This window comes from Prunus mume, linkage group LG2 (assembly GCF_029339155.1).
Source record: "Prunus mume cultivar Tortuosa linkage group LG2, ASM2933915v1, whole genome shotgun sequence".
Taxonomy (NCBI): Eukaryota; Viridiplantae; Streptophyta; class Magnoliopsida; order Rosales; family Rosaceae; genus Prunus; species Prunus mume.
In genome coordinates this window covers 46,252,811-46,278,404 of record NC_142699.1, presented here as the reverse complement: position 1 = coordinate 46,278,404, position 25,594 = coordinate 46,252,811, and the positions used below count along the sequence as shown (strand labels likewise).

At 35.5% G+C, this 25,594-nt stretch overlaps 1 protein-coding gene and 2 pseudogenes across 3 annotated transcripts; 1 reads left to right on the top strand and 2 right to left on the bottom strand.

Annotated features, from left to right (window-relative positions):
• Positions 1 to 6,547: 6,547 nt before the first annotated feature.
• LOC148920546 (secreted RxLR effector protein 161 pseudogene) lies at positions 6,548 to 7,072 on the bottom strand (annotated as a pseudogene).
• A 1,250-nt stretch (positions 7,073 to 8,322) lies between these two features.
• LOC103322367 (C2 domain-containing protein / GRAM domain-containing protein) lies at positions 8,323 to 19,916 on the bottom strand. 3 transcript variants are annotated; one of them, XM_016792018.2, is made up of 18 exons: positions 19,525 to 19,916; positions 17,756 to 17,803; positions 17,515 to 17,612; positions 17,306 to 17,381; positions 16,730 to 16,858; positions 16,572 to 16,618; positions 15,783 to 15,906; positions 15,528 to 15,644; positions 14,340 to 14,369; positions 14,120 to 14,219; positions 12,124 to 12,230; positions 11,470 to 11,607; positions 11,287 to 11,391; positions 10,782 to 10,928; positions 10,527 to 10,580; positions 9,192 to 9,255; positions 8,875 to 8,936; positions 8,323 to 8,766 (listed from the first exon to the last, which is right to left on the bottom strand). In XM_016792018.2, the coding sequence occupies exons 1-18, from the start codon at positions 19,711 to 19,713 to the stop codon at positions 8,644 to 8,646; spliced, it is 1,758 nt and encodes a 585-aa protein (XP_016647504.1). In that variant the 5' UTR covers positions 19,714 to 19,916; the 3' UTR covers positions 8,323 to 8,643. The 3 variants fall into 3 exon arrangements, with proteins under 3 accessions (XP_016647504.1, XP_016647503.1, XP_008222498.1); XM_016792017.2 differs by having other exon boundaries at positions 15,783 to 15,912; positions 17,756 to 17,797; XM_008224276.3 differs by having other exon boundaries at positions 15,783 to 15,912; positions 19,525 to 19,915.
• A 3,696-nt stretch (positions 19,917 to 23,612) lies between these two features.
• LOC148920545 (uncharacterized) lies at positions 23,613 to 24,774 on the top strand (annotated as a pseudogene).
• Positions 24,775 to 25,594: the final 820 nt, after the last annotated feature.

Genomic DNA, 25,594 nt, shown 5'->3' with positions numbered 1-25,594 from the left:
TAACATCTTTATCTCGTGGGTTTGGTCTCATATGGCTGGATCTAGAATGAGTGAGCTTCGTGCTTTCATTTTCAATGGCAACAACTACAATTTTTGGAGAATCAAGAATGTGTACGATTTTCAAATCTCACAAGCTTTGGGATATGGTAGAAACTGGGTTTGAACAACTAGTGAAGAAGGAGGATAGTGAAGCTCTGACTACAGCTCAGAAGCTTGCACTGAAGGAAAATGTAGCAAAGAACGCCAAGGTGTTGGGTTTGATTCAGAGTGCAGTCTCTAATGACATTTTTCCTAGAATCACTCTACAAGAATCTGCCAAAGCAGCTTGGGAGATTTTGTAATAGGAATTTTGGGGAGATAAGAAGGTACGATCTGTAAAATTGCAAGCACTTAGAATGGATTTTGAATATACTCGCATGCAAGATGATGAATCTCTATCTGGGTATATAACCAAATTGCTTGAGCTTGTAAATCAAATGAAGTCTTATGGAGAGGATATTTCTGATCAAAGAATCGTACATAAACTTTTGATTAGTTTATCTAGAGAATATGATTCTATTGTAGAGGTGATAGAGGAGACTAAAGACATAGAGACTATAGGAGTTTAGGAGGTTATTGGCTCTTTGAAATCCCATGAATAATGGTTGCAAAGGCACACTGAGAAACTGACAGAAAAGGCTTTCTTTAGCGTAAGTGTGAACCCCAGAGAGCAGTCAAATGTTGCACAAGATGGGAGTTCTAAGTCCAAGAAGAATTGGAAATCACAAAACAAGAAGAAATGGGAGGGGAAGTCTGGAAATACTTTCAAAAAGGAAAATCAGAATGAAGGAGCAAAGGGTCCTTGTAAAATATGTGATAAACTGCATTATGGTCCTTGTTGGTTCAAAGGCAAACCTAAATGCTTTAAGTGTGAAAGGTTTGGTCACTTAGCAAAGGATTGCAGTGGGAAGACACCTCAGGCAGCTCATTATGCAAAACACATGGAGGAAGAAGGGACAATGTTCTATGCTTGTCATGTTGCCTCTGCAATCAAGAACAGTAGTGTGTGATATGTGGATAGTGCTTGTAGCAACCACATGACCTCACATGAATCTCTGCTCATTGATATAGACACCAATGTCACTGCAAAAGTGAAGATGGGAACTGGAGATCTTGTTCAAGCCACTGGTAAAGGCATTCTAATGATTGAAACGAAATATGGACCAAGGCATATAAAGGAAGTCATGCTTGTACCAGGGTTGGATGAGAATCTACTAAGTTTTGGTGATAGGAGCATATTTATGCGACTTTGCTATCTTATTTCTTTGCATTTACTTAGTTAATTCCCATTTATTAGAGTGATTTAGCTTATTTTCGTACTATTGTAGGTCCAGATGGCAAGATTGGCAAGAAAGGGCATTTTGGAGCATTTTAGAGCAGTTTTGGACTTGGAATGGATAGCATATGCATGGGCCAAGATGGATGGACGTTTTTGAAGTTCAAAGAGGCTAGGAATGTGCTAAAAAGATGGGGAAATTAATTCAAGAATCAGCTTCTGGGAAGTAAAAAACCCTAACTGATTTTATTTTATTTTACCTTATCCTAATCCTATTCTACCTAAATTCCACCAGAAAAAGGGGGGGATTAATTTGAGATTAGGAAACTAAAACCTGGTTCTAGAAGAAGGCATTGGGGCCGCACATCTTTCCTAAAAAGGTGGCGCCTGGGCCCTATCATTGTTCCTAAAGAAATCTGCCAAACAAAACCCTAATTTTGTGGGTTTCTGTTGGGCCCTTTTACCTTAAATCTACCACATATATAAAGGAGGGGTTGTCGCAGGAGAAGAGAGTTTTTTATGGGTGTCATAGCAAGAAGGAGAAAGAGAGAAGAAGAACTTGGAGCCGGAACCTGCTGCATCCATTGGGGTTTTCAGAGTTCTTCCCTTGATTAGTTTAAATGTTTATTCTAGATTGCTTTTCAATTATTATGAACATGTGTGACTGAATTTCTTCTTAGTTAGAGGTGAATTTGAAGCCATGGACATATGTTTTATATGAATTGATTACTTCCAGTTATGGTTTCATAAAGTATGAATATGATTTACTTTTCTGTTTTATTGAGGACTTATTCTTGCATGTTTATTAAGGATGCATACTTAGTTTGTATGCAGGGATTTGATGCTAGAATATAAGGGAATTTCACCTAATCGTTATGAACTTATATTCATAAGTAGTAAAAGTCACTAGTCATAAAGTCATTCATGCGTTAAGTAAATTCCTGGCAGGAGTATAATGCTTTTTATAGTTACAATTGCCTTGTCAAGACTTATGATTTTCATAGAACTTAATGATCTTTGATATGTATCTCTATCATGCTGTTCATATAGGGAACTTGATAAGGATAATTTGATTGCGTCGCTGAGTCCAATTCAATGATCTTAGGAAAATCTAGGAGTTAATTAGTGCATTCACAATTAATTTGGGGTTGTCATTCATACTTTATAGAAAGAGTAACTGGAGATCGATTTGTGTGCATATGTTCCATGTGTGGAGAGAAATCCTCTAGCTATCCCTTTATCCATATTTCATTCACAACTTAGTTGTTTGCTGCTGTCAGTATTACTTTAGTCTAAATTGTCTAAATTCCCTCCAATCATTGTTCCCTTAACTTAGTTTTCAGTTTAATAAGTTTAATTTGTGTTGGTTAGCATCCCTCCTAATCCCCGTAATAGAACTATCCCTACTTACGCGTACTACGATTGCATAATTTATAGGGTTTAATTTGTGCGTTAGTTATTTCTCATGCCAGTTAGATAGATGATTGAGCATGGATATTTCTTGCTCTTTGGTGATTATATAGTGGAGATATATGATGACAAGTCATTGAAACACCTTGTGACTAAGGTTCCAATGACTGGAAACAGATGTTTTCTTCTCTCCATTCAGTATGCAAATGAAGTAGCTATGAAGGCAACAGTCAAAGGAACTACTTGGTGTTGGCACAGAAGATATGGTCACCTCAATCTTCAAAACTTGGAGTTACTGCAACAAAAGGAATTGGTTTATGGACTGCTAGAGATTGGTAACTTCGAGAAGGTGTGTCAAGGTTGTGCAATGGGAAAATCACACAGAGAGGCATTCGATAAAGAGGAATGTGTGGAGAGCAAGCATGCCACTAGAGCTCATACACTCAGATGTGTGTGGACCAATGCAATCCACAACCATTGGAGGTAACATATACTTCCTAACCTTCATTGATGATTGCACAAGAATGTCTTGGGTATACTTCATGCAACATAAGTCTGAAGTATTCAACATATTCAAGAAATTCAAAGCCATGGTGGAATTATAGAGTGGATACAAGATTAAAAGGCTTAGAAGTGACAGAGGTGGGGATTACACCTCAACTGAATTCTTGAAGTTTTGTGAGGATGTAGGATTGGAAAGGCAGTTAACTGTAGCCTATTCACCTCAGCAAAATGGGGTAGCTGAGGAAAAAATTAGAATTATTGTGGAAATGAGTAAAGCAAATGGTGCACGAGAAGAGGCAGTGAACACAGCTTGTCTACATTCAAAACTGATGTCCAACAAGAGCTCTAAATGATTCAACTCCATTTGAAGCATTTAGTGGTAGGAAGCCTAGAATTAAGCACCTGAGGGTATTTGGCTCTATTTGTTACTGTCATATGCCTAGTCAGTTGAGGCTCAAATTGGATGATTCGGCAACCAAGTGTATGTTTGTTGGTTATGGTAAGTGTGGGAAGGGCTATAGAGTTTACAACATAAAAAACTCACAAAATTGTTGTTTCTAGGAGTGTAATATTTGATGAAGATGCATTATGAGATTGGGGAAAACTAGATGTGGAGCATGTTTCTGTTCCTATAAGTTTTGAGGAAAATCCTAGAACTACTGAAGAAGAGGATGAAGTCACAGGTTCACCTACAACAATATCTCATATTGAAAGTGGCTTAGGTTCAACTAGTGCCAGTTCACAAAGTGCATCACCAAGTTCTACTCCTGTGAAGCTAAGAGATATAGCTGAGATATATGCTAGATGCAATATGAGCATCATTGAGCCAGAAAATTATGAAGAAGCTCCAAAAGATAAAGCTTGGCAGAAAGCTATGGAAGTTGAAACGGAGATAATTGATAAAAATGAGACATGGGAATTGGTAAATAGACCAATGGAGAAGCCAATAATTGGTGTTAAATGGGTTTATAAAACTAAGTTGAATCTTGATGGTTCAATACAGAAACACAAAGCTAGGCTGGTGGTCAAAGGTTATGCACAAAAGCATGGAATTGACTTTAATGAAACTTTTGCTCCTATTGCCAGATTATACACCATTAGAACTCTTATTGCATTGGCAGCTCAAAAGGGGTGGAAGCTGTATCAATTGGATGTCAAGTCTGCTTTTTCTGAATGGTGTGCTTAAGGAAGAAGTATATGTGGACTAGCAAGATGGTTTTGTGATTAAGAACTCTAAAGACAAAGTGTACAACCTAAAGAAAGCTCTGTATGGTCTAAAACATGCGCCAAGAGCATGGTACGAGGAAATAAACTCGTATCTTATTGACTGAGATTATACAAGGAGTTCTAATGAAGCAACTCTCTATTGCAAGACCAAGGAAAACTTTGGAACACTCATTGTATCGATTTATGTTGATGATATAGTGTATACAGGAAGCAGTGAAGAATTGACCGCGGGGCTACACTAGGTGCATCACATTCATGAACATCTAATCCCCAACTCCAATATAGTTGGCTCATCTCCAGGCTGTCAAACATTTAGAGTTAACAGGTCATATACAATACTAAACAGCTTTCCTCATGAAACCAACATACTATTGAAATAGAATTATTAACTACACACCTGTTTGCTTTGAAATATATAAGCGTTCAGCTTTCTCAACTCAAGCACTTTATCTGTGGATTCCCACAGCAAATTCAAAGGACTAATGCAGGTTCCTCAATCCGCTTACAATATCTAGGGGAATTCCCAATTCAGCAATTAATTCATATGCTCAAATCTACAACAAATAGATTATCAAAGTCAGTATTTAATTACGAACTACAATTTTACAAACACTAATTTTGAACTAAATCATAACTAGAAAGCATAGCTCAATCCCTTTATATTCTATGCAAGTTTGTTAATTCTTTTACGCTTCTCACCCTCCACGTTTTTCTTCCCTTTTCTCACTGAACTCTGCACCGCCTTTTTCCCTTTTTCTGTCCTTTCCCCTTCCCATCATTGTCTTCATCACTCTTTTTTTTTCCGGGAGCAAACAATAGAGAATCTTGCAGACACTCAAACGATATAGATCCCTAGAGATATTTGATGAATTCATCCATTTTATGAACCAAATGTAAGTAGTCCTTGTTTATCTTTACATTTTGGGGGTTACCAATTATCACAAACTCCACAAAATACAGTAGTCCCAATTTTAATGAGTCCTCGCTTCCTCTTTCGAACTTTAGGAATGCATTTTCTAAGTTATGGCAAGTAATATGACTCCTGTTGGTAAAATGCGTTTTCATAAATCAATTATGAGCATCCCCCTGGACGTTATGTCAGGCTCTGTTCCACATTTCAAACCACTTATCAAACAAAAATCATTTACACTGAATTGAGCAATGTTGGACCCTATTGCATAACTAAGGCCCAACATGTCCTTTATTGAAGGCCAAAGAGAGAGAGCACCGAGAGTTAGTATTCTCAAATACGCCTCACTTTGGGGTTTTCTCCCTTACATATACAACATTGTTGTGCTGATACCAAAAGCAATCTCAACACTTTTACTTTACATTACTTGCACACTAGATCACTTCCATTTACACATCACATGCACACTAAATAAGCAAGATTTCACATGTGCTACAAACAAAAACATTCAAAAAGAGTGAAACAACACAATACAAAGATGACTTATCTTCAGTAGAGTCATTTTTGTCTTTTTGAAAATATGCAAGACGGTTTAAAAGAGTGGCTTGTATTTTAGGGACTTTTTAAAATCTCCTCAAAAGAAAATTCACAGTTAAAATACAATGTCGACTGTCGTGATAAAATTGTTGGGTGGTAATGAAAACTCCCTAGGAAATATTTTTGCTCAGCACTTTAATTCAATGTGTATTTTTATTATCCTTCTTAATACTTGTTGAGATTTCTATATCAGGTTATGATTTTGGGAAGAAAAGGAATATAGAGAGAAAAATGAAAGGTTGCAGAGTCGAATAGAGACATTGAGGAGAAAAGAGAGAGAGTGTTTGTTAACCAGCATAAAACATAATTGTGTGCTATGATGCATTCTAATGGAAACATTCTCTTTTGCAAGGCAGAGAATGTTATCTCAGCCATACAAAATGTGCCAGCACAAATCTAAGACATATGAGTTAATCACCATGAGATCTAATCTAAGCCTTACACTTGTCTAGCTAAAGAGTAAACCAGTAAAGAATTTACATTTCAAAATTCCTTTATAAATTGTTAACTGGTTTAACTCCCAGCAATCCTCTCAAATAGTTGAATTGATCCTTTGGTAGTGCCTTTGTGAATATATCAGCTACCTACTCCTCAGACTTGCAGTATCTCAAGTCTACAATTCCTTCTTGCAAAGCTTCACGAATGAAGTGGTATCTGCGATTGATATGTTTGGTCTTTTGATGGAAAACTAGATTCCTTGTCATTGCAATGGTAGAGGTGTTATCTACCATTAATGGAGTTGCCTCTGTCTGCAATTCTCCAAAGTCTTCAAGCACAAACCTCAACCATATAGCTTGAGTAGTAGCTTCACATGCACTAACATATTCAGCTTCAGCCGTGGAGAGAGCAACACTGTGTTGCTTGATAGATGCCCAAGAGAACACTCCACTTCCAAATGAGAAAGCATATCCAGAAGTGCTCTTCATGTCATCTTGACTCCCACTCCAGTCACTATCACAATATCCAATTAACACAACCTCTTTTCCCTTCTGATATTCAATGCAATAATCAATAGTTCCTTGTATGTACCTCAAGACCCTCTTAGCTGTTCCATAATGCTTCTTGGTAGGACAATGCATAAATCTAGCTAGTAAGCTAGCTGCAAACATTATCTGGCCTTGTGGCTATTAGGTATAGCAAGCTCCCCTCAATCTACCTATATTCATTCTCATTAGTAGGTTCACTGCCATCATCTTTGCATAGTTGTTCTCTTGCCACCAAGGGAATGCTAACAGACTTGCATTGCTTTAAGCCAAACTTGCTTTAATGTAGTTTGTTTTTTTGTATCTCCGAATGGAAGTCATGCAATACGTGTGTAACACTTCATAATTATCGAATAAAACAGTGTCTTTAGACAGTTTCACTATTTATGTGCTTAATAAACCATAGTTCAGTATCAATGGGCATGAGGCATTTACCTAAGATTCACTAATGCTTCCAAATACTTTAAAAAAATGAAGCAAATAGGTATCAATAAATGTTCAAACTCCAGCACCATATATGAAATCAAACTCTTGCATAAATGACTCTGTCATAGTAGGTTCACTGTCCTGTGTGCTCTGAGTGGGCTGCAAATTCTCAGCAACTGGAGCACCAACTTTTGCGTCGGAAGATGAAGAGTTGCCACATCGGAAAACAAAAAAAAATTAAACAACAACGACATAAAATTCAAAGCACAATATAAGACATATTCACTTACGAGCTCGCAAGTTTTGGACAACTCCATCTATCATGATCAATCTTCCTACATTCAATGCATCGACGTTTATGTCATTTTGTTGCCTTCTCTTTTTGTGGTTTAACTCTTTTCACACGGCCTTTTACTTTGACTCGATGTGGATATTTGATTCTCACTTGGGGAGAACTAGCAAAGACCTCTCCATCGGGTTCTTCTTCGACATGAGCTCTTGATGACACTAACCTTGTAAGCTTCTTACGAATGTCGTTAAAAGATTTTTCTAGCAACTCAAAACTTTCATCATACAACAAAGCCGAATCAATCAAATCACTTGCAACTCAACTCAATCATTGTGGGTTGGGTTGAATTGGGATGGCCTTAAAATGAGTGAGCTTATGTTCAAAAAATCATAAATTGCTATGTACGGGTTAGGTTACGAGTTGAAACCAAAACTTAAAAATAAGTTTAATTTTGAGTTAACCGAACTAAACCGCTCAATCCGATCAAAAAAGTTCGAGTTGAATTGGGTTTGCCTAATAATGAGCGGGTCTTAAGTTCAAGAAATCATAAACCGCTATATATTAGGTTCGGTTATAGGTTGGGACTAAAACCAACCCAACCCAACCCATGCCCACCCTTAGAAGGATCTCTTGGTTAGGGTTAGGTCATACTCCAAGCGCATGAAAATAACCAAATTTCCATTATAGGGTAGCCATGTCAATATAAATACAAGACAAAATGAACACAAAACTGAGGATCTTTTACAAATGTGTATACTCAAGACAAACAAAAAACAAAAGAATAAACTGACTTATTTCACAATGAACTAGAACACACACCACTCGTTTTCTTGGAAGGAGACAGGGTGAAGTTATACTGGAATATAGAAGACAAACCTCTCCGTATACAATTAACTGTCGCTCAATATACATACAAATAGTAGGAAAATATGGTACAATCATATTGCACAGACAAGCCAAACAATCTGCCCTCATCGAAAAATTAGCTGCTATCTTGAGTTACAGAGGGTGACGTGGCTTTGTCAGTCTCACCGCTCAAATTACTCGTTGTCTTGATGATATATGAACGGGCAACTTCCAACATCAGCTCGATCTCTTTCTTGTACTACATTTGAGAGACAACAATTATTATTGAGCATTCAATTGTTGAGGCATTGTGCGTAATTATGTACCAAAAATAACAAATGAAACCACAACAAAGCATAGCACAAACCTCGTTAATAGCCCCTGCCCTTATTTTGGATTGCATCACACACCATTTCTTAAAATGTACACCTGTAACAAATTGCAAAACATGACCAATTTGTTCAAAACATTCAAAAATGAAACAAACAAATGTTTCATATAGCGGTGTAGCTGTCACATGTTACACAGCTTCCACAGCCTTGCATGACAAGTTCATACACCACCCCCACTACATCAAGAGCAACGAAAAGACAATCTCACTTCACAAGTTTGGTTCGCGATTATTCACATTAGAACTGCTGACTAATGGGGGTCAAAACCAGAAGGGCAAATTTAAAAACTTACCAACTTTTATGTCTATAGTACATGAGTTTTCATCGTTACTATCCAACCTCCACCTGACATGGACCTGATGCAGCGAATTGTTAACAAAAGTTTAGATATTAATGACAACAATATCAATCAGAAAATTTTGGCTCACAAGTTAATACTGGATTAAGCTGACACAAAGAATTGCCATGAAATTGCACCAGATGAAATCTGATACGACTACTTATTTCATGATTTTCATCCAATTTTCTTATAGCCAAGCGTAAATTTTTAGATGGCTTACAGTCAAAAAAATAATTCCAATTCAATGAACTGAATTTGTACTGAAACCAGGAAACGAAATACAATTTAATTAGGATCCACATGCTCCATATAATTGAGAAGCCCCCCAAAAGTGAAAGTTTTTGCTTGGATTGTGAGCCATGGGAAGGTTAACACATGTGACATGATTCAGAGGAGGCCTAGGTCCTGCCTTTGCCCCCTCAGTGGTGCTCTCTGTGCAAAAGCAGCTCAGAGTCGGTTGGCCATCTTTTCCTACATTGCCCGGTAACCTTTAATCTGTGGTTGCGTATGTTTAGGGAGTTTGATATCAGTTGGGTGCTATCCAAAGACTGCTCATCCTTTTTATTGGAGAGACATAAACTTCCAGGAAAAGGACAGAAAGCTAAGGTACTTTGGGGCTGCTCTGTTTTGGCTGTCTTATGGGTGGTTTGGTTGGAACGTAATATATCTAATTTTGATAACCATGCTCGTCGTGAAGGTGAGGAGTTATGGGAGAAAGTCAGAGTATGGTCCTCACTTCAGGCTTCGACTTCGTCAGAATTTAGAGATCTTTCTTTTAGGTTTATTTGGCATGATTGGAAAGCTGCACTTCTTTTGCTTTCCAGGCTAAGTCTCCTTTCAGGCTTAGTGTTGGTGCCTTAGGGATTTATGTTGTTTCTTCTTTTTCTGTGCTGTTTGTAGTAGGTCTCCTTGACCACTCTTGTTTTTATTGTTCTCTGCAATAAAATTTCCTTTCTTCTGAAAAAAAAAAAAAGGAAAGTGCAGGTTTCTAGAATATAGGTTGAGCACCTTAACTAAGGAACATGGACAGAAAATAAACAAACTGAAGAAAGTTCACAAAATTATCATCTGTACCAAACTGTAAGTCACTTCCGAGTGCTAGTAATGTAACTCATTAGGTTTTTCTTCCTTGGTTTAACAATAAACTGAAGACATCGTTATTTTGTCAAATAAGAAGGATAAAATCATATCACGAATTCTAACACATGTCAAATAAGAAGGATCAAATCAGGATCCAGAAAATATTACATCCGAAAAGCATAAAAGCATCATCAATGTATTGCATACCTCGAAGTAAGACCCGAATGGAACATCATGAGCCTGCTGCACTGTCTCAAACACCTAAAACAATGAGCAAAATCTGACGAAATAAGAAATATAAAACATAAAAAACAGCAAGAACTTCAGAACAAAAAATAAAAGGAAATTTAAAATAACTAATGAAAGAACAAATAATGTTACTACAAATAATATTACTACATTTCGAAAATCTAACACTAGGAACAACACAATGAAAGAAGGGACAGGCAAAAGTCACTGCACCAGTGTTTTCTTGTCTGGTGATAAAACGGCATGCTGCCATTCTGTCATGGCTGTATCTGGAGGGCACATGGGACTGTTACAAATGCACCTGAATGTTATTTCTCTGAGTTGACCATCATATTCATCTGCGGGATGCCACTGTCCAATCTGAAAATATAACAAACAAGAAATTTTATTTTATTTCGATAAACAAGATTTTAATAGTGAAAAGTACACAGGACAAACAAGATGCCCATCTTAGATTCTTAGGAAATAGAACAACAGTATTTTATTAAGATTTTATCAACAAATCAAATTTCAGATTAGAAGTCAAAAAACACTATTCTCCTAGGTTGAAAGAACTACACAGTACCACTAATTATCCTACATGATTACTGGCCAGGAAACCATCAGAATCAAATATTGGGATTAGGAAAGAAAAGCTTGCAACCAAGACCCCGCACATAAATTCTCAAAATTCCGATATGTAAGCAACATGCACTATTTAAAAATAAAAGGTACTTACAACAAGATTAGTGTCTTTTCGTGCTGAACGATACTCATGTAAATAATTTGAACCATCACTCAACAACAAATTGAAAAACTTCTCAGCTGTGCATGGGAAAACATCCTGGAAGAAACACTGTTTATTAATAACTGATTAACATACCTAATATCATGGTGGAAAACGAACTAAAATGATGCATACATTATATATACTAGTTATCACTTCTTCCTTGATAAAAGCTGGAAGCTTTCCAGTTTTGGGGATGATATCTTCAGGAATCTTAGCCTGACTTCCTTTTACAGAACTGCTATGTGCACGCAGTGCTGACGCTGCCTTTTCCTATATACCGGAGAGAACATATCATAAGAAAATAAAAATAAAAAATTCTCCATCCAACCATTTCAAGCAATGTAGAGGGAAAGCATTGGCAAGTTAACACATGATGGATAAATAAAAGGGGGAGATTCACATTTTAAAAATCAATAACAGATGTAAAACAGGCAAAGCCAGGATTCAATGAGAGTGGAATTGCTTCTAAGATTTAAATACACATGTTGAAAGAATGCACGTGCAAACTTGATATTGTAAATGCTAAAGGGGGAGATTCAGTGGCCCATCAAGATGCTTCTGTCACACTATATCAAAAGAACACAAGAAAGATCCTTGTTTTTTACTACATCAACATTTTCGTGATTATAATCATTGGTCATATAAAATTAACATGATTGGGTTATAAAGTTCAGTTCTGTCAAAGCTAAATCAGGCTCCAGCTCTCTCTAGTAGATAAAACCTGAGTGAACTTCAAAAACATTAACCCAGGTAGACAACAAAACTCATGAAATACACGGTATCAACCTTCTTCTCAGCTTCTAACATTGCATGGTAATTCTTTTCGGTGCGATGGAGACCTCTAAATGCATGATTCCTGTTCCAAAATGATGCAAATTTATATCTCACTCTACCTGAAAATGGCAAGGTGATAAAACCACAAAATACACATTAACAGGTAAATTCATCTTAATGATTTTTCCCAAGAGTACTCTAAATAAATATGCTCATACAGTAAAAAAAAAACGAAAAGACTAAAGAACATAAAAACCATAACTCATGGAAAAACAAGTCAATATAAAAGCCCGTACATAAGACATCAACCATAGAATGTGCATTTACTTTGTACTAGAGACACCAAACGAAACATTTGTGAATAAGTCTGATTGAATGCAAGTCATACGAACAAAAATTTATCCAGAACAGACACCAATGGGGAAAAACAAGAAAAAAGATGAACAAAATTAGAATACACTGCAAAGCTTACATGCAATCAAGAAACTGGAAGAGGCACTTTTACAGAAGCTTCATGCAACTCAGGTCTAATGAGAGGATCTTATGATATGATTCAATATTTATAAGAAGCTGAAATGAGAAATATTGAAGATTAGAAACAAAATTCACAATTTAGACACGACCAATAAATCAAAGCACTGTCCTCACATCTGCACTCTCAACAAGTACATTACCTAAACTCATTTTAAATGATCAATGGTCAGAATAAAAAAGAATCCACAATAGATTCAAAAAACAACATTAAAACTTGAAAACCAGCACTTGAATTAAAATGCACAAGAAAAATAACAAGAAGAATTCACCATTGAAAAGCCAACTTACTGTCAGGACATACAGAACGAAACAAAAATTTAGCATTTGTATGAGAAATAAAAAACACTCTTGAGTAATTCAAATTAATGCGAAACCCATATACCAACTTATGCAGACAACTAAAAGTTCGTTTTTTTAAAAAAAGAAAAAAAAGAAAAGCTAGCTTAAAGATCATCTTGTTCACAGTCCACTTCAGTCACTATTGAGTCCTCATTTTGGTTTATCTATATTAGTAAGTGGTCAGGTTTATATTTTATAAGCTATATTCACTATAACTCAAAAAGGGAATTTTTGTACTATCCAGATTTGTTAATTGGCTATAGTTTTGGACATTGGTTTTGTTCGATTACTATGTCTATATTATGGCCTTTTAGGTTATCTTCCTCTTTTCCTCTCTATGTATCAAGTAGCCTTCCCAAAGCCCCTAAATACCTCTGTGAGTGGTCCTACGCCACCAGCATTACACCTAATTAGAAGACAAGCACATAATGCTTGGCAATATTCAACTCTGTAACGAACCCACCCACCGTTGTGCAACTGGTAATTAGCACAAGTTGTTTTTGTTTTTTTGTTAAATGATAAGATGAAATTTTATTTCATAAGAGGTGATGTACAGCAAAGTGGACAAGTAATCTACCAGGAATAGAAGAGGAAAGTGGTCCAGTCATCCACATAGTACCTGTAGGTTTTAGTGGTCCAGTGCCTATGGCTAATAAGTTAAGAGTCAAAAGAGAACAAATTGTTGGAGAAACTTAAGATAACCTTTCCACCTTAGGTTGGCCCAAACTCAGCCCGTAGACAATTATAAAAGACATTGTGAGATTGTGCTAAAAGATCTGATACGATACCCCGATTAAGTTGGAAATAGAGCTATACAAAGCAGGCTGAGCTCCAACAGGCTCTAAACTCAACCTAGCTAGCCGGCCCAATTCAACCTTACGGATCCGGAAAAAAGACAAACAAGAAGAAATAAAATGAAATGCAGCACTGAAGCTCTATATCCTAGTTGTTTGTTTGCAAAGAGCTCTATATTCTATTTTGGTAAAACAGTACAGATACAGGACATAGTCTATAGAATAACAGAAACAAAGTTTGAAAATGCCGTTACACGTAAGCTCGCATTTTGAAGCGCGTCTAAAACAAAAGACTAAAAGTAAAAAGTCCCTATTAAAAGTGTTTAGAACTAATCACTGACCGTCAGGACTTCCCAAAGGAGGCACACCATGTCCACCAGCACCCATGCGAAGTATAATTGTTATAGCAGGATTAATGAATGCATGCTGACTCCTCCGAATCTTTAACAATAAATTCCACAGGATTAAGCATTGCAAATTAATCAACCCTGTCACTTTAGAGAGAGAAAAAAAAATATATATATATATATATAGAGAGAGAGAGAGAGAGAGAGAGAGCACCTCATCAATATCACCAAATGGTATGATGACCTGTCAAAAGTGAAAAAAAAGCACATGATATTAGAAATCATTCTAATTGACATTTAAAGGTTACCATCATACATCTACCAAAAAAAAAAAAAAAAACAATACATCAATCCAATGACATGCAATAAAACAATATGCCACTGATTTTTTTAAGGGGTATACCTTTTTGAGATTGTGAGTCAAGAAATCCAAAGAACATAGTCTATTACAAAAAAAATCAAATAGTAATATTAAAGTTATGATATTTCAAAGTTGATTAAAAACAAAAATTATAAATATGCCACTGATTTTTTTAAGCAACTTTAAAATATCATAACTTTCTTTCTAAACGTCTAACTTTCCATAAATTTTGAAGTTGGAAAGCACTTGTTGAGATAAGTAAAACAATATCCATGATGAATTTAAAGGCATCAATGATACTTTGCACCCCTGTGGTTTGGGGTAAGTGACAGTTTGGTCTTTGTCTTTTAAAATTGAAAATAAACCCTACAAATCCATACACTAGGCCCTTTTACAGTCAAACCGTCAAGCCAACCTTTGTTTTTTGACTTAGCACTCAACCCATTTTTTTGCTTATTTGAACGCCAGATCAATGAAACATGGATTAAGGGATGCCATTGGACAACAAATACAAACGTTTCTCAAAGAAAACTTAACCTTCTAGGTTGAAAAATGGCTCACATGGACGTGGTGGCATCAATCTAACATCCATATAACCAAAAAATCATGCCACCGATTGCCCCACAAAATAGGGGCTAACCTGATAGTTTGACAGACGAACTGACTAATGGCATAACAATTTGTAAATTTAAGGTTATTTTCCCAATTTTAAAAGATACGGACCAAACTGTTGCAGACCCTAATCCTAATTCCTTATTATATTTTCCCAAATTTAAAGACTAATAAGATCCTGTGAAATCTAAAGCATTCATGTAAGATGGTTATTAAGAGTCAAAATTACTTTATCATGCAATATGTTGAACTGCTAACGAATGTTAAAGACAAGGACGGTAATATGAAGATATGAGTATGACAAAACAGTGAAAACTATAATCAACTAGGTGCACTGTCAAACTTTTTAAATTAGTCTCTCATGATTCAAAAAGAAACAATGTCTTATGATATTGGCTTAAACTTGATAGAAAAGAACAATAGCCTAACCTTCATTTGCTTAGAAAACACATTAGAGTGGAAGCAAATGTGCCATGCAGAGACATACATACGGCCATGATACAAGAATGACCTCTCAAGTGCACATGAATAACTATGTTCCACAACCTGAAACAGATACTATATTAATCCCACGACTGGAACAACTAGACATAATTAAAAGAACAATCGTGTACATGTACAATGGATATATGTCATTAAGAGTTTCACATATAAACATTGCCAAACAAGTTCCACTCAACTCACCTCATCTGGAAGTAGATTAAATATAGTTTGGAGAGGGCCTGGCTTTTGATGAACCACTGTAGGCCCTTGTTTATCTGAAGGTACCCTTCTTCGAGGATTAGCTCCAGCATAGCCATTCATAGCCCTACCACTAATTGCATGGTAATTAGGACATATTAATAAGGGTGCTGATTTTCCCACTCCCTTTTTGTATACTTAGACTCCCTTTTGATTTTCCCACTCCCCTTTTGTCCTTTTGCACTCCCTTTTAATGGTAATTACAAAAGTATTAAAAAACAGAAGGGAGTGTAAGTGGGCAATAGGAGTGGGAAAATCAGCTCTCATTAATAATACCAATTAAAGAAAATATATTAACAATAGCAACCATAACATTAATATATATATATATATATTTTTAATCCAGTGCCTACTCTAGTTACTCAACCAGGCATGCATAAAAAAAAAGGAGAAAGAAAAAGAAAGAGAGCTGTCTTAGTGTAAGAAGGGTGTAGTCCCATCATGTGCAGCGAAGGGAAAAGTAAAACTGTGAAAGCATGTTTGGAATCAAATATTTAATATCATCAATATTTAATATCATCATATCATACAAACAGAAAATCACATGAAATGAAACACAGTGAAATATATTTATTTCTAGGATTGATATAAAAAGGCAAAATATATGATTATGAAATCCGCACAAGCAATCGCTAGTGATCACTTCAACTTATGACTTTGCAGGCATAGGATAATGTCTCCAAAGATTAAACTGATAGAAAATGTTAGAAAGATATAAACTAAAATGACTACCTTGAAGAATTCACAGGCAGTTTTATTGTTTTTATATGGAGACACACCTGACAAGACAAAACAAGATTCTAATTGATTTGTACAAGGATAGTGATAATAGAAATAACCATACAAATGACAGAACTAAACCCGAAAAGGTAATATCCAGAAAGAACTACCTGCCCCGATGGGCTATCCAACGTATACCATACTGCACCTGTTTGACCCTCACTTTCAACTGGAACAGTCACTGAACCAAGAACAGTGCTTTTCCATATTATATCCCAGTCATATATTGTCACATTAATCTGTGAGGGCAAACGGAAAATACATCAGTTTAATAAACCAATCCTACATAAAGAAATCAATTAGGTCATTAATCTGCAGACACAACATACAATTAAAGTATAAGGCCTCAAAAGGACAAGAAACATTGGTTCATTAGTTTTAACAGAAATGCAGGGAGCACAGAAATTACAGCACCAGGTAAGCCTTACAAACATTATATTACAACCAGGTTTCCTGTATAGCTTATTGGAAAAATAAAGATATATTATATGTAAGGTTGAACCTAGTTTATCAATAAAATAATAATAAATAAAAGAAAAAAGGAAACCAACACAAGATGTAGAACTTTAAACTTCAGTTGATTCAGTAAAAAAAAAATATTTGAAAAATGCATTTGTCATTATTGAACCTCACAATTACATTCTTGACAGTGCCAACCCATAAAAATTACAAAACATGATAGGTACCTTGACAGGAAGCTCATCAACAGAAAAATTAAACTCCTCTCCCCACATAGGATTTCTTGAACCAGGGACCATTGAACTGCACCAGCAACAAAAGTAAATAAAACCTTCTCATGAAATGTAAGAAATATATACACACATACATTTATCTGTCTATTTTTAACCATAATTAAGTAAAAAGTGGCAAACAAAGAGAACCAGAATCAGGTAACCTGAATCGCTTTTCTGTTCCACAAGTGATCATAGCATAGGGATCCGACGTGCCATTTAAGTTTGCACCAATGAGATTCTTAGCAGCCAACAGTTCCAGCTGGAAAGTAGTGCACCATCTCATAATAAATAAATAAATAACATTATGCAAACAACAAAATACATAAATAAGGAAACAACACCAATTATTATATCCAGGTCTTCATCTATTCAAGGAACAACCCCAGAATCAATCATGCATACCTTGATTAAATATGCAGAACTGTTTTGAAGATCTCCTTTCAACTGGATCTACAAAATAAGTGCAGAACTGCATGTCAAACAAGTTAAAAATTATTCAAGGAAACAGGCTGCATATGAAAATGCATCTTGCGACATTAATGGATGCCCAACAACAATGTGTGAAGACAGCATGTATACAATTAAGATAGACAAAATATCATTTTGGTCGCTCACCACCTCATGATCAACATAAGTAACCCTCAAAAGATTTCTTTAGATTAATAATTAGCCCTTCCGCACAACACAGAATCTAACGGTAACCGCAACAAGTGTAGGAAGGCAGACTTAGTTTCCCATTTTGTTGTTTGTCAAGAACAATTCTTTATCACCCACAATTTCAGGAGCTACTCTCGTGGGGTTAATGCTACTTCATATGGTAAACTTCCTTCTGTTTTGTTTTTGTTTTTGTTTTTTTGGAAAATAGAGTAACTATTAAAAAAAGGACTCCAAAAGCAGTTATTACATGAAGGGAATTACTAAATTCTTTATTCATGATTTATCCACAAACTCAATAACGTATTTCACAGACTCTTACTGACTTTAAATCAAGGACAATGATAACCATAAATGCAGAAATTAGATAATAATGCTAAACAACAGCAACAACAAAAGTCCAAATTTCAACAAGAAGAAAAATCTGATAATGAGGTTGTGTCTGTTGCATGGAATTAAGGCTAAGAATGAGCTTTAGCATTTTCTAATAATGCATTGCATGTTTTGTAAGTGCAAATTACTCTGCATTTGACTTTTTACATAGGTATCCAAAACCCAAAAATGAAGGTTATGCGTTCCCAAGGGAAGGGGTTAATTTCCTAAACCCATCCCTGGTGTTAACCACAAATCAAAATAACAATTATGCCCTTCTATTTGTTTTTCCAAAAAGTAAAACACTGCTGTCTGAAAAGGGCTCGCTTCTTCAAGCTCCACAGTATCTTTATAAACACAGTTCAATTCCCCGCATTTCAAACACTGGAATACGAATGCTAGATCCCCTCGGTTTCAATTAACCCCACCAAAGAATTGGTTTTAGGATTCCTAAAATATTAATTTCTGAAACACATGCACTCAATAGAAAGGAAAGATTAGAAATGACTTGAGCTGACCTCGTTTTATCACAAAGATGGCATTAATTACTACAAACCCCGACAAATACGCATTAAAAATATTAGAACAAAGTTAACCAAACTTCATTGTTTCTATATGCCAAAATAACTTTGGATAGAAAACCAAAGAAACAAAAATTAAGAACTGGTCTACTACCACAGACGATAATCATGGAAAGCAGAAACCAATTGGCATAACTATAAGCAAGAAAGAACCAAACCCGACAATCTTTCAAAATATATCAACATAACTATCGCAAATAGGGGGGAAAAATTTCATGCACAAAAATTTATAAGGACTGAATTGACCTTGTCTTTATCATCAAAACCCAATAAAACTCACACAAAAAAGAACAAACAAAACAACAAGAAAGCTTGCGCTGGCCTTCAATGAAGAACGGTACTGGAAGTATTGAAGTAAGTATTCAGCTTTATAACCAAAAACAAAAGAAAACAAAGTTCATTTACTGAGTTGACCTTGACTTTATCATCTAGTTCCCGAATATGAAGCTACACAATTCACAAGCACACTAACCACCCAAAAGAAAAAACTATAAACTTACACAGAAGGTTCGAAATTTGATAATCAAAATCAAAGTAAAGAGAAAATAAAATTAGCGAATTGACCTTGTCTTTGTCATCAATGGCATCTCCGAAAGCACCAGAATTGTCCACAACTGGGCGATCAGCATATCCACCTCCGCCGCCCCTGTACGTGAAGAACCAGTAAGCGAAGATCACGAAGACGGAGGCAGCCACTGTGACCTCGATCTCCCATAAGGACGGGACCAGGAAATCCAACGACACCGTTTCCATGATGGCGTTGGGGCTTCGGAAATTCGAGTGCAATTGAATCAAAAACTAAACGGTCTTCCTAGGGTTTCAAGTAACAGGTGTTTAGGGTTTTCAGGGTTTGGGAAACCCATGCGCGAGGAGTTGAATTTGTAGATGACCAGCATTCCAGAGAGAATTTTTCTAGAGCGAGAGAGTCAAAGTTGGACCGTTGGGCGTTCTATGTGTGTAATTTAAAAGTCGCAATTTGTTTTCATCGTTGTCACTTTTCATGACTAAATTACCCTTGTAGACGGCCGCGGTAATTACGGTGTGTTTCATTTTCATTATTCTAGTGATGAAATTTTGAAGGGTGGTGAGGGTAGTTTGGTAAAGTGCGTTAAGATTTGTACATGACGACTATAAGGGTTTACGCAGTCTCCAAATCTCCATGCTGAATCCTACATGATGATTTTGGAGAAGACAGAAATGTGATCATATAATATTGCATTTCATTTTGTTTTTCTAACTCTCTTGTGTCTGGTCAATGGTGAGGCGGTTGTACGCATTCTCCATCTTTTTTGGTTGTTGAATTTTTTGCTAAGTTTTGATTGTATTATTGTAGGGGTGTTTGATCCTCATTTTGTTGTGTGTCAAAATTTAGCTATCATTGAGTTCGAGTTATTTTTACAAATAGCCATTGAGATTAACGAAATTATAACTTTTGATCATGAAGGTTTTTATGTGACCTTGTTAGTCTTTAAGATGACCTTGTTAGTTTTTATTTAAATCTATTTGGTCCTTACTTTAATTTCAGTCAAATGTTTTTGTTAAATTTTTTTTAAAAACATTTGTTGTAGGAAGGTGAAAGGAGAGAGAGAGAGAGAGAGAGAGAGAGAGAGAGAGAGAGAGAGAGAGAGAGAGAGAGAGAGAGAGAGAGAGAGAGAGAGAGAGAGAGAGAGAGTAGTTGGATCGCGGGCAAAGTCTAAAATATCAATAGTTTTGGAAATATCAGTAGTCTAAAAACACAGAAATTTAGATGAAAATATTGAGATATCATCGATATCGATAAAAATTGAATAATAACCACGAAAATTATAAGAAAAATTTGGAAATTTTTCTTGAAACTTTGGAGGATGTTTATTTAGTTAATTATCTATTACTTTATCACAAAAATGGAAAGGAAATGCATTGCATGATGAGTTTAACTAATTTAAATTAATTATATAGTGAGCTGACAAACACTGCGAGTTTATACAATATGTAGTAATTAATGAAAGAAGATTAAACACACCATAATCATTTATTTATAATGATTTACTACAATATTATCGATATTTATACGATATGTGTATGGAGGCTACGAGGTTCTAAAATTGTTTATCATTGACCCGGAATTTTAACACGATAATTGCATCCTTGCTTTGCATTTTTTTTTTCCAGACTATTTTTGACAAACAATCAATGCGAGTAAGGTAAGGGGAGTTTTGTGTAAACGTAGGTTGTGTAAATAACAAATTTTTCATTGGTATTATAGATATTTTGATTGATAGAGAAATTATCAACTTCATGGATATTTATGGATACGTTCTATCTATTATTTTATATATTATTGATATTTTAGACTAATCGCGAGTTAAATGATACAACTTCATGGATATTTCAAATATGTTTTAAATGGGCAAATTGTTGGTTCAAGTAATTGTCTCATTAACAATTATTTACTTAATCAACAAATTCATGGCCTATGAGATGAGGAAAGTTATCTAAAGAAGTTATTGGATACATGGACGGATTCAGAATTTCAAAATGGACTTGGTTGAATTTATTTTAAAAATAAAAAATAATAATAATAAAAAACTTGACGGTACGAGTGAATTTTATTTATAACAAAAAATGATATACCTAATCAGTGGGGGGACGTAATGAGCCTTACCCCTCAAAATGCATCTAGTACATACGACAAAAACTAGTAAAAAAAAAATCAACAATAAATAAACAAGCAATGCAATACAAAATTAAACTATTTAAGTTGCACTCTTCAAGACTTCAAAGAGTTAAAATCACTAATTATTGATTCATTATCGATATTATCAACTAATTCTTTTTCAATGTGAAGCATCATACAATCACCAAGAAACTCATCCTCTATCTTGTTCCGAAGTCGATTTTCAATAAGTCTCACAGATGAAAATGCGTGTTTTGTTGTTGCTATAGAAACCAGAAGAGTTAACACCAAACGAATCAGTCTATCAATCAAATGGTACATGTTTGCTAACCCTGTTTCAAGTAAACACTTAAGGAATTCAAGAATAGAATCAAGATTCTTGAAGGCTGGACGACGATCCATCCATATCAAACCTATAAAATCTCAAATGTTGATTTAAAGTGTGCGACTCAGTTGTGGTTAAATCTTGAGGATAAAACTTCCCAGCAAGAATGCATATATCACCAATGTTATTTCGCTTCAAAGAATTTTGAGGATCTAATTTTGTGAAGGAAACATACATCAAATGGCTTCTAAAATGCATTGTAGCCACAACACATACAACACAATAATTTATAATGGCGGAATCATTTTGTTTAATCTAGTTGAGCTAATCCTATTTCATTTACCCCAAGTATCTTTAGATTTAGTCTCTTTGTGCACCAAAGAAAAAAAGATGAAAGGTTAAGCATTTACCCTTGTAGTCTTTTTCTTGGATGGCCAATAATGATCACATTGTTGGAAAAGACTCAAAAGTAGAAGCCCTCTAGTTCAGCACACCAAAATGGATAAGAGATGGAGAGTCCCAAGAGGACTTAGATGCTAGACTTCCTCTTGTTGGTTTGATTTTTATCAAGACATAGAGGGAGAAAATCTCGCCCACAACATCAAACACCCTTAAAGTTTGGAGGCTAAAAACCCTCACTTCATATGAGTCAAAGTGTGGCTTAAATAGAAAAGCACACAAGCAAGGAGAGAGAAAATCCTTCTCCTATGGCCGCCATGTGGTCATTAGGCTTCTATTGGGTCTCTTGAATATGTGTTGTCATACAAAACTTATTCTTGGGCTCAATAGGTATTTGGGTATTTTCCCTTTTACCTTTAAATCAAATTTAAAGCCCAACCCAATTCTAAATGTCATGATCGGTTCATAATTGTATATCATTTTGTACCTTTCTAACTTATGATTTCATTATGTTTTTGAGTTAAACTTGTGCTTTTAATCTCTTTTGTGTTTATCATTTAGTTGATTGAGTTTTAGGTAGCAATGGTGGCTTTGGATAGAAAAAGGTGCAAATTGAGTTGGAAATTTGTTTCAACCTTAACTCCTTCCTCCGACCTTGAATTGGCCCAAATGACATGTGGTTGGAAAGATGGCATTCTGAACTTCAAGATGGACTACTCAAAGTCATCAGTTGCTTAAGAAAAGCCCAATTCATGAGCCCATGAAGTTGCTAGTCATGCTAACCTAAGGATGAGTTGTTTGTTGCTTGGTCATGATGAGCTATGCATGAGGTATGGTTTCTAGTGGGATTTGTTGGTGAAGTGCAATAGCCAAATAAGAAAAGAAACTAATTTTCTATGGCATTGGGTGTTAGGTGAGGTTAGTGAAGTGGGTGTTGTAGGTGATAAAAGCATCTCCAGGAGACTCTCCAAATTTTATCCAAATTCTAGCTAAAGTAGCTAGAAAGCTAAAATAGCTAACCACTTAAAAGGTGGTTCCTCCAGAAAGCTAAAACCTCGAATATTTTATTATTTCTTAAAATTTAAACATTTAGCATACCTACTTTTCCAACGGCTAGTTTTTTGTTTTTGTTTTTTCCAAAATGACATATTGTCTTTCTATAAATAAGAACATATCTTCACTCATTTCCCTTCATCTACAAAAACAAATTCCTTCTTCATTTCTCATTATTTTATCTAAACTCCATTTTCTTATTACTTCTTAATATTATTTATGGCACATCGTTCTATAACAAGTTGTTTTCTACGTAGTACTATCTTCGACAACGATGTCCTTGATGACCAATACGAAGATGATTTGCTTGAACGTATAGAAGCAACAAATCTAGTCAATGAAGGACGAACATCAAGATGTCATGGTTATATTGAAGGTCGTGTTGTCGTTCGAAGCAACATAGCTCAAGGTGGTCAAAATCTTTATAAAGACTATTTCGCTTATTCACATGTATTTCTTGACCATTTATTTAGGAGGAGGTTCCGAATGAGTCGCAACATTGTTCTTCGACTTAAAATGCGGTGAAAAATTACGATCCTTACTTTATTCAATGAAGGAATGCCTCTGGACTTCTCGGTTTATCATCCCTTCAAAAGATTATAGTCGCACTAAGGATGCTTGCTTATGGCAATACCGCTAATAACTTGGATGAATATGCAAGGATTGGAGAAAGCACTGCTTTAGAGAGTTAGGCAATTGTTGCAACCTTTGGTGATGAGTACTTGAGATTGCCAAACACCAATGACATCACAAGATTGCTTGCAATTGGGAATCAACGACACTTTCCTAGGATGTTAGGGAGCATTGATTGCATGCATTAGAGATGAAAAAATTGTCCATCTGCGTGGCAAGGTATGTATTCTGGTCACTTCTATGAACCAACAATTATTTTAGAAGTTGTGGCTTCATATGATATTTGGATATGACATGTCTTTTTTGGGTTACTAGGATCCTATAATGATATTAATGTCTTAGACCGATCTTCCATTTTCAAAGAACTGGCTGAAGGTTGTGCTCCTTCTATCAACTATTCAATTAATGGTAACGATTATACCATGGGATATTATCTCACTGATGGTATATATCCAACGTGGTCAACATTTGTAAAAACAATCCTGCACCATAAGGAAATAAGAAGAAATATTTTGCTGCAGCTTAAGAATCAGTTAGAAAAGACGTAGAACATGCATTTAGGGTGCTTCAATCATGTTTTGCTATTGTACGAGGAGCAGCTCGTCTATGGGACCAAAACACATTGAAAGACATTATGACTGCATGCATAATAATGCATAATATGGTTATTGAGGAGGAGCAACATGATGAGATATATTGTCATCAAATCCATAACTTTGATAGAATTGGGGGGAAATACCAAATATAGAACCTACCTAAGATTAACACAATTCATTCAAAGCCATATTCACATCAGAGACAAACAAACTCATTGTAGGCTCCAAGAAGATCTTGTCGAGCACATGTGGCAACAACATGAAGGAGAATAATGTATGGATGAGTACTTCAAGGTTGCGGATGCTTGTATGGATATTATTCTTCAAAATGTATTATGCTTCTTAGTAGGTTTTCATATTTATTAGACAAATAGAAAGTTCCAGTTGGTTGTAACACCATTCTAGTTGATTGGTTCTCTGTTTACTTTAAATTAATCTATTTTTTGTTGTTGTTGTTGTGGGGGGATATGAAACAGAGAAATAAGATATTACTTGAAAGTGATCAAGCAGTCCGCCAAAACAAAAAAAAAAACTAACAGAAAACTCAAATACAACCAATTAGCAACTCATTGAACTCTTATAAACAACACTCTTTCAACCTTAGTATTTCTAAAACTGTCTATAACAAGCAGTATATTACAACCCTCCAAAGAAACTCTTTTCTACTACCAATAACAAATCTTCTGGTATTCAATGATAGAAGCAATATTCACAAAGACCATATCAGTTTACCCCAAAAAAAATTATAGGCCAAAGAGGTACATAATCAGTTTACCAAAAAATAAAATGCACATAAAAGTACAACACACTAATAGCTCCAGTCATTTCGACTAACTAGCAAATTGTTGTGGCTCATGCCTTCTCCCATCAGCAACTTTTGCCAAGATGTCCCTTTGAAGGCCTATAATGTATTCTGCTTGCATTGGTAACATGTTAGTAGTATCCATTGCCATTATTCTAGAATCCTCACTT

Bases quoted from the DNA above. Each gene is read 5' to 3' on its own strand.
- LOC103322367 (XM_008224276.3), bottom strand. From the start codon at position 19,713: ATGGAAACGGTGTCGTTGGATTTCCTGGTCCCGTCCTTATGGGAGATC. The intron at 17,613-17,755 runs GTATGCATGATT...ACTACTTTCCAG, and splicing joins GTTCTGCATATTTAATCAAG to CTGGAACTGTTGGCTGCTAA. The intron at 17,382-17,514 runs GTTACCTGATTC...TTGCTGGTGCAG, and splicing joins GGAACAGAAAAGCGATTCAG to TTCAATGGTCCCTGGTTCAA.